This window comes from Onthophagus taurus, chromosome 6 (assembly GCF_036711975.1).
Source record: "Onthophagus taurus isolate NC chromosome 6, IU_Otau_3.0, whole genome shotgun sequence".
NCBI classification, from domain to species: Eukaryota; Metazoa; Arthropoda; class Insecta; order Coleoptera; family Scarabaeidae; genus Onthophagus; species Onthophagus taurus.
Genome location: NC_091971.1, coordinates 27,367,867 through 27,378,063, shown reverse-complemented (window position 1 = coordinate 27,378,063; position 10,197 = coordinate 27,367,867). Strand labels below are relative to the sequence as shown.

The window sequence follows — 10,197 nt, the reverse complement described above, 5'->3', positions numbered from 1 at the left end:
GAGTCGAGACGACGTCGATCGCCCAGATGCCGAGCTCGTCCGAACCGATTCTTGGCCTACAATTGTAGAATCTACATGATGTAGAATCGTCTCTGAATGCGGCCCTAAATGTATGTAATCTAACAGAGGTAATGTCAAGGAAAGCCATGGGAAAGCCTTCATATTTTAACAGTTCTGATGCATTATTTGACAAGCTCGAATTAAAATTACAGATTCTATTTAGTCTGAAACTTATTACTTAAAGAAAATTGTTAAATAGCTTATTCAAAAAATGACTCAATTGACGATTTAATAGTCGCAGAAAAACCAGTAAAAGTGATTGACTAAATAATAGAATAGTAATATTAAAATAGCATCAAATAGATTTATGTTTCTAATTATGTATTTTGTTTCTTCAATTTAAGGAACCGCAATGGAGTGTAGACGAATTTTTATGCGCCCGGGTTGTAAACACGGACCAGTAAAAGTTTCTGCCAAGCTGACAAAGTCGAGTTTTATTGGAATCCGAATGGAAATTGTGCCCTGTTACTAACGATAACAGAAGTCGATAAAACCGGCTGTGAAATTTCAGTTTCTCTTCACTGTTGCGTTTTTGTCAAAGTGTGGAATTAGCTTAACGAAGATTAGTTTTGCCATATTAGACATACTTTGCTTTCACATAAGTATTCTTTTTTATAAGCCTTACTAGACAGATCAAATTTGTTTATTACGAACATAAGCTTTTTTAATCAATCGATAAATAATAATTTCTGAAATTCACGAGATGAGTATTTCCATTTCTCTTGATAGTGTTCCATTTAAAAGCTGTCACAATTATATTTTTGATACCAACCCATAAACCACTTAACGCGCAACATATTGGTTTATTATGCAAACTGCCCCTAAACGTCGAAGTTGTGCTTTAAGTGGTTAATGGATGGTAGTTTTGTTTGTCACATCAATTCATTTTGCGAGCTGTTAACAGTTGTTTAGAAACTCTTAAGGTTAGAACTGTAATTAGATTAGCTTCCCTTGATACTTGTTGTTAAGGTGGGAATCTAGTTTATGAGGCTCAAAAAAAGACTATGTAAGGAAGAAACCAAAAAGATTTTAATTTTACATGATTTTCTTAGAAAGCCAACAAATCAAATTAGTTAGGAATGAAATCATTATCAACCAATAAAACCTATGTTAACCTGTGTAACCGTTTAACGCATAATATTTCGTTTCGTTATGCCAATCTGCCCCTCAATGTCACGAAGGTATGCTTTAGGCGGTTAACAGCTATTAGTAAAGATTCACGTAAATCTGCTTCGAAATTCCTTTTCATTGAGACAAACGTTTGTTTGAAATAACGTTGGTTTGAAATACATAGTTTACATTTTTGTTTTTCTGTTACTAAAGTATGCAAAAATTTCGCAAGCAGTTCTCAGGAATTTTGACGATTTCACCAGTTTCCTCATATACATTCTTTCGAAAGGCTGCAATACGCTTCCGCGTGTTGATCTTCAACCTATCGTGGTTTTGTTCCATCAACCCCTTATTGTATTTCTTTATTCACAGGATGTCACCATGTACGATGTAACTGATTAAATAATATAAGTTTTTTATTTTATTTGATAAGTTAAATGATATGATCCTCTTAGAAAGCGAACAAATCAAATGGATTTGGAATGAAATCATTATTAACCAATGAAATCTATAGAGTAAACCTGTTGTCATGATACCAGCCAGCCTTTTGTATATGTTTGGCAACACGAAGTTTTTTGTCAGGATGATAGTAATAAAACACAACCGTTAAACTTAATCTTTTAACTTTATTGTCGACACAATTTCGGTAGCGCGGCGATTAAGAATTGAATAACGAATTCAAGAATGTGTGTGACGGCTGTGTTGAGCTTGAAGAACCAGAGAAAATAAGGGTGAATTTTAGAAAACGGGGGTTTTTATGCACGGCATTATCGCATTTTTGGCGGGCCGAACCCCGGGAAACGAACTGAGGACAAAATAATCTAAAGGTTCCAGTCCCACACACTTCTTGTTGTTCGCATTCCAATTCCCGTCATATTTTCGTGGTCGAAAATATTTGCTGGGGTAACAAGTGTTAGGAAAGATAAGGAATACAACTTCCTGTTACATGGATATCTAATCCCTTTAAGAATTTTGATAAAAAACTTTTTTTTATAAAAATCACGTGGCTTAATCTAACAAAAAGCTTATCATCTTATAACAAAAATTATTTTCATAGTAATTTGGTGTTCAAATATAATTGATCTGAAAATTTTATTCTTTGTATAATTACATAAAGAACGAATCTTAAAATAGATTAAATTTGTGGGGCCCTATCGGTTTCCGATATTTAAAAAAAGCCCTTTCAAACAAAATGGCGGCCGTTTACAAAAAACTCATTTTTTCATGTTTTTTTGGACTTCAACTTTAAAAAAAATATATTTACAATAATTTTATCGAAGAAAACGTCAGGGCCCCCCAAATTTAATTAGCTTTCATTTGAGAGGTGAAACTTTGCAATCGGTGCATTCCTCGAAGCTCTAGAGTCTAGAGCGTACCGCTCGTCGAAAAACATTGTTTCGAGAATAACGCGTTTAAAGTTTTATGTAGTAAAAAGTTGTAAAAATGTAAAAAAGTTAGTTTTTGACAACTTACGTCTAATCAGCTATTCCAGCACCATACAGGATCCCTTCTTCTTCTTCTTCGAAGAGTGCGTTATTTTCAATCTCCAAGTTCATTTTTTCAGTTCTTGCTCGTTTTGCGTGCTCCGACAATTTTTGCTCTCCTGCCGCGATGCGTTTGTCGTCCGCTTTCGCGGCGAAGCTTCTGCTGTAGTTCCCAATAACGATTCCCAGTGTATTCATCGTTTTCAAAATTGATGAACAGCCTTCATTGAAGATACCAGCAGCCATATATGCTGATATTTGAATCGTTTGTACAACGCAATGAGTGTGTTTAGGAGAAAGTTTCCAAATGATGGCGTTAAAACTTTCATTATCATTTTGTGTTTCCGAATAATTATAAGTCGATAATAACGTTAGTACGTCGGCCGTACTAACGTTATTATCGATTTCGATATCATCATAACTCACGTTCTTCAATTTCTTGGCGGATGTGCTGACAAATTCTTCTTCATTTTACATTTCCTCTGGATCATAACTAATTCTCTTTTTCCGCGGCCGAGCAGGACGCGCTCTTCCCGGTAAACTTTTTCGCGTGTTCGGCATGACGTCGCACGACTAAGAGCACGCTGCTTCAAAAGAAACGGTTGTCGATTACACACAACTATACTCTGTTTTTAAACCAGAAGGAGTAAACGCGAAAGTCAGATTTACACTAGGAAAAATCACCAAAAAATATCACTAGATATTTTGGCGGTAAATTTAAATTAATAATTATTATTATTTATTTTATTACTTATTATTGTATTTATTTTCGTTTGTTATCGTCAACACTAAACATACAAATTGACATTGAAGTTTTGAGTGTATTTATTTTAAAATATAATAAAGAAGGGTTTAAGAACACAAAATTTACAATAATGACACGAAACGGTCGAACGATCAATAACCTAACCATCAAATTCAAAATTGCCTGTGTGTGAACCTCGCATTCAACCAATCACATGCAAGGTAAATCTGGTGACAAGTTTAAAATACTCTTCCTGGTTTAAAAACAGAGTATAGTAAACTCGCCTATCAGGAATTTTGTTATGAAATCAACTTGTGTCACACTGACGTTTGAAGTTTCGTGTTAAGATTATGAAAGTTTCACGACAATCGGAAAATAGTTTCCCGAAAAATTCAACGAAAACTAAAGTGAAATTGGAATGAACGCTTGGAACAGGTTTTTGAAATGACACGCACGAAATTTCGACGACAAAAGAGACACATTTATTTTAGAACAAGACTTTTATACATCCCAAACAGGAACGAGAAAAACGACACGAAGAAAAATTAAATTTAAAAATTAAATTGAATAAAATTGAAATTAATATATTATATATAAAAAAAAATAAAACTAAACGTAGGATAAAATTAATTGTAAAAAAAATAATAATGAACTTTTTTAACATTCCGCCCGCCTTGCCGTAACGGCAATGAACACTAACAACGACGGGACGAAATAAACAGAAATTTCAATATGAACGAAAAAAAAAGTATAATAATTGAAAATAAAATAAAATAAAACGGAATATCTGAACGTATCCTAAAGCATGACAACGCTAAACAGGCTAAACAGCTAACTTCACGAAGACGCTCAAGATGTCAACACAAAAAAAAAAAAAAAAAAGAAAACAATATTTTGTATGTAAATGCATTAAATACAATGAAATTAAACACAGTAATAATTGGAAGAAGAAGAAAAAAAAAAAATGAATTCGGAAATTATCTTAGCCAGGTAATGAACATAATTTTACTATTGGTCGAACTAGAGTAGTAGTCGGTGTCTTTATTGTAGCCACTCTAACACGATTATCAGCCCCAGGGTGAAGTTCCAAGACACGTGCAGTGGTCCACTTGGACGGGGGAAGCCGTTCGTCCTTGATAAGAACGAGACTACCAACTTTAGGTAAGTTCTTTTCTTGATGCCACTTGTTTCGGTTTTGGAGAGATTGGAGATAAAATACTTTCCAATGCTTCCAGAATTCTTCTATCAAACGTCGGAGGAACTGGTAACGGTTGAGACGTGAGATGGTTTCATCCAATAGAGATGGTTCTGGAACCACAGATAACGACGACCCAATCAAGAAATGAGCTGGACATAAAAATTCAAAATTAGTAGGGTCATTGGAAACAGGACAGAGAGGACGGGAGTTTAGGACGGCTTCTATTTGTATGAGGACAGTAGTGAATTCCTCGTAAGTGAGAACGGTGGAACCCATAATTTTCCGAAGATGTGTTTTTACGGAGCGAACTCCAGCTTCCCACTTCCCTCCAAAATGGGGTGCTGAAGGGGGGTTGAATCTCCAACGGGTTCCATCGTTGCTGAGGACGTTGATTAAATGATTCCACTCCTTGGAGGCGGAGCTGAAGAGGGATCGTAGTTCCCTATCTGCCCCAATAAGGTTGGTACCACAATCCGAATATAAACACTGGCAAAGACCACGACGTCCGGTGAATCGTTTGTATGCGGCAATGAATCCATTCGTCGTGTAGTCAGTGGAAATCTCTAAATGTATTGCTGATGAAACTAGACATACAAATAGAATTAAATAAGATTTATATGTTTTGTGACCTCGTCCTTTGTGTGTTTTCAGAATAAATGGCCCAGCATAGTCGACCCCAGAGTGGAGAAACGGTCTCGATGGGGTTACTCGTGACGGAGGTAGTTGACCCATCATCTGTTGACTGGTTTTTGCACGTTGACGAGCACAAACGATGCATTGATGTATGAAGGATCTGACTGGAGATCTTCCACCAACAATCCAAAATCGTCGACGAATGGAAGATAATGTAAGCTGAGTTCCACCATGAAGAACTCGACGATGATGAGCATCAATGATTAGTTTTGTGAAGGGATCGTCCTTGGGAAGAATCATAGGATGTTTCTCGTCCCAATTCAAAACGGAAAATTGTAGACGTCCTGTAATTCGTAGAAGTCCATGGCCGTCTATGAAAGGGGTAAGTCGATAGATCGAACTACTTTTTGAAATAGATTTTCCGGTTAATAGAATTTGAATTTCTTCTCTAAAACTGGTTTTTTGAACCTCTTTAACCCAAAACAACAAAGATTTTTCGAGTTCTTCTGGAGTTAAATTGCCTGAAACATTTGAATTTTTTGATTTATTTATAAAACGGAAACACCATGAAGTGACCCGAATAAGCTTGTTTAATGTAGAATATTTTTCTTTTAAATTCCAGGTTTGAATCGCAATGTGATGAGAAGAAGATGTCCTTTTAATTTCACGATAGGCTTCGACTGAGTCAGCAATTTTTAACGAAGGCCAATCTGATGAGGGAAGTTGAAGCCATGATGGACCGGACCACCATATCGATTGCTGTTGAAGTTTATTTATTGGCACACCACGGGAAGCTAAGTCAGCTGGATTATCGGAACCAGGCACGTAAGACCACTTTGCTTGTGATAGTTCTTGAATCTCTATGACACGGTTACGCACGAAATCTTTCCATCTGTTGGGATGGCTGCGTATCCATGACAAAGCGACAGTGGAATCAGTCCACAGATAAGTTGAAAAGTTTTCGAATTCTAGCGTAGATCGAATCCGATGTACCAACCGAGATAGAACTACCGCCGCGCACAGTTCTAAGCGCGGAATCGAAACAACTTTTAACGGAGCCACTTTTGTTTTAGAACTTATCAACACAACCCGCACCTCCGCTAAGGTTTCAACCCGAATATACGCAACCGCCGCGTATGCGTTTGTTGATGCATCAGAAAAACCGTGGATTTGAATGTTGGATTTATTGTTATCGATGCCAAACCATCGAGGAATGCTGATGGTAGTAACGTTTAGAAGGTCTTTTTGAAAATTTTGCCACCGTTTCGCGAGATCTTCCGGTAATTCATCGTCCCAATCAAGACCAAGCACCCACAATTCTTGCATGAAGATTTTTGCCGTTATTATGAACGGAGAAAGAAGACCGAGGGGATCGAAAAGTTTCGCGATGAATGAAAGAACAGATCGCTTGGTAAGATTTTCATCGGTATGAGTAACACTTAAATTAAATAAAAACTCGTCTTTTTTATTATTCCACAGAAGTCCCAATGCGCGTGGAAATTCGGATTCGTCTTCAAATTTTATGGTATCGTTCATGGAAACGTCATCGCGCGGTAGATTTTCAAGCGTAGAAGCTTGATTCGAAATCCATTTCCGCGCGTGGAAACCGTCCGCCGTAAGTATACTGTTTGTTTGATTAATGAGAGTTTTAACTTCTTCAATGGTCTCTGCGCCCGACAAAATATCATCTACGTACGTGTCTTTTTTCAGAGCCACTGATCCGGAAGGTTGAATTGTGGAGTGCTGATCAGCCAAATGGTGCAGGCACCGGATAGCCAAGAACGGAGCACACGATAACCCATAAGTAACAGTGTTAAGTTCATAATTTTCTATTACTTTATCCGAACTATCGCGCCAAACAATTCTTTGAAAAGATCGATCATTCGGATGAACGTTTATTTGACGGTACATCTTTTCAATGTCGCACGAAAACACGATTTTATGACGTCTCCATCGGAGGAGAACGTCAACTAGCTCGGCTTGCAGTTTTGGCCCGACGTGTAAGCAGTCATTAAGGGAAAGGCCCGATGACGTAACAGCTGAACCGTTGAAAACTACGCGGAGTTTTGTCGTGGAACTTGATTCGCGTACTACACCGTGATGCGGAAGGTAATAATTCGTATTGTTTGGGTTTAACGACACCAAACTCATGTGCCCTAGTGTCAAATACTCGTGCATAAAATCACGGTAGGCTAGAAAAAGTTTTTCGTTAACGGCGAAACGTTGCTCCATACGACCGAAAGAACGAACCGCGACGTGACGCGATGAACCGAGATCCGATGAAGGTCGTCTAAACGGAAGCCGCACTACAAAACGTCCGTTTACGTCTCGCGAATGAGTGTTTATAAAATGGTTCTCGCACTCAAGATCGTCTGAGGCAAGTTTTTGAGTTGAATTAGTGTCGTCCTCGATTTTCCAAAATTTTTGAATTGCGGTTAACAACTCCCGATCAACGGAACATTGGAAACCGAACCGTTCCGAATTTGCACTTGGAAAAGAAACGTGACCGAAAAGAATCCATCCGAAAAGAGTCTCTTGAGCTACCAAAAAACCGTTGTTAAATTTCCGAATATTATTCAAAATAATTCGCGAATAAAACTTCACCCCGAGAATCAAATCAATTCGACGATTCGAATAGAATTCTGGATCGGCTAAATCCAAAGAATTTACTTCAACCGGAATGGTTTTTGGTTCTTGTTTCGGTATGTAGGAAGTCAATTTTGGTAATATGAGAGTCTCTTCGACGATGGAAACGTTGTTGTCACTTTTGGAAATGATATTAACCGACGTTGTACCGTTTGAAACGCACGTTTGTGTTGATCCAACGCCGTTTATTGGTACGCATGTGGCTTTGCGCGGTAACGACAGACGCTGCACAAGAGCCTCGCTCACGAAAGAAACTTCCGACCCTTGATCGATCAAGGCGCGAACCAAAAGGGAATCACCTCGAACCGATTTTACCCGCACCAAAGCTGTAGCTAGGAGAACCGAGGAACTGAGATGAAATGTGTTGACCTGGTGACTCGTTGAGGTACCAGGGACGCTTACTTTACTTTCGACAAATTCGTTGTTTTTGTTAGAATTTGAGTTGCAACTTTTATTTAATTTTTCAGGAGGAAATTCGTGCAAAATGGTGTGATGACGTTTTGAACAAGTTTTGCATCGAGTTGCTACACGACAGTCAGGAAGATAGTGATTCCCGAGACAATTAAAACACCGCTTATTTTGAATTACGAATTCGCTCCTTTGTTTCGGAGATTTTGTAAGAAAATTATCGCATCGAAATATTGAATGGTCACCATTACAAATAAAACATTTCTGTACCGCCACCGACACGTTATGGGATTTAAACGAGCTGGGTTTTTGAGCAGACCCAGACGAAACTGAAAAGCTTTTCTTTTTGGTGGAAAGTCTTTCGATCGCTTCAAGTGTCAATACGCGGTTGTTAAGAAAATCCGTAAACTCTTTAAATGTCGATGGAATTTTTCGATTGTTTATCGATCGTTCCCACTCTTTATTCGTCTCGCTGTCGAGTTTACGAACGAGGATGTGTATGAGGACAAGATCCCAATGTTCGACCGGACATTGCAGAGCTTCCAACGCGCCGATGGATTCGTTAATTTCGCCGATGAAGCTGTTCAACTCTTCAGACGAATCCGTGCGAAGAGATTTCGAAGACAATAAAATGGTAAGTTGCGCTTCAACTATCACCCGTAAATTATCATACCGATCCTCCAAAATTTGCCATGCAACATCGAAGTTGTCATGTGTTACCGATAAATTTTTAATTAATCTAGCCGGTTCTTTTTCCAGACTCATTTTCAAGTACTGGAACTTCTCGACGTCATTTAATGAAGTGTCGTTTTTTATCATGGTAACGAATAAATCGCGGAACTGGGTCCAATCAACACAACGACCGCTAAATTTAGGTAAGTTGATACGCGGAAGCTGTCGCTGATGAGGAATCACGACCTCTGGTGCTGCCTGAACCGGTTCCGAACGAGTTGCCGGTTTACTGATGTCGCTCAGCATGTCCAACATTAGACCTTTCGCGTTGGTGTAATTTTCCTCGCACGAACTGAATAAATCATCCGAAAAATAGATGGTTTCCGAATAATCCGATCGGTGTTGATTTAGTAATAAATGGTTCTGTTTGAACTCATTCCAATTATCGATGATACGCTCAACTCGCGTATTAATTGAACCGACCGTACGACGCGCATGCGGCAATTTTCGAAGATTATCCTCGGACTTTGCAATGAAACTGAAAAGTTCATTTTGTCGTTCGAAAATGTATTCTAAGTCTTTACTTGGTTGAGCCATTTTAACAAAAAAATAAACGAACGAAAATGTCAATCAAAGAAATTGTAAAGGTATTTTTTTTTTTTTTTTTTAAAAAATTAATTTTTAACACTCCGACGCGAAATGAAATTAAATAAATTGAAAATTGTCACCGTTTTTTTTGTCAATCCGTAGAACCTAGAGGATCCACTCGACGTATGCACGGCGATGCTCCTGGTGCTGACGAAGACACCAACCAGGACGCTGGACGGATGTAATCTCCTTGAAGACTCGGCGTGAAGGGGCTCTTCGGGGGCCTTGGAGCGCCGAGGAATGAAGAATAAAAAAAATATACGAAGTTGAATTCAATTGAATTTTTTCCTTCTTTCTCCCCTTTTTTCCAATTTGAAATGAAGAGACGAAGTTCCAATTTAAGTTCACCGTATGAAGAACACTTAAATTTGAAGAAACACGTTTCCGAAATGAAAGATGGTGAACACTCGCGTAACACTATTCGAAAATTATTTTACCGATCGTAAACTGAATCCGGCTCGAAGGACCAGAAAATGTTAAGATTATGAAAGTTTCACGACAATCGGAAAATAGTTTCCCGAAAAATTCAACGAGAACTAAAGTGAAATTGGAATGAACGCTTGGAACAGGTTTTTGAAATGACACGCACGAAA

At 38.1% G+C, this 10,197-nt stretch overlaps 1 protein-coding gene across 1 annotated transcript; it reads right to left on the bottom strand.

The window, feature by feature from the left end:
- Positions 1–4,381: 4,381 nt before the first annotated feature.
- LOC111419655 (uncharacterized) lies at positions 4,382–9,553 on the bottom strand. The gene has a single exon (XM_023052498.2). It carries the CDS (start codon positions 9,551–9,553, stop codon positions 4,382–4,384), a length of 5,172 nt encoding a protein of 1,723 aa, XP_022908266.2.
- Positions 9,554–10,197: the final 644 nt, after the last annotated feature.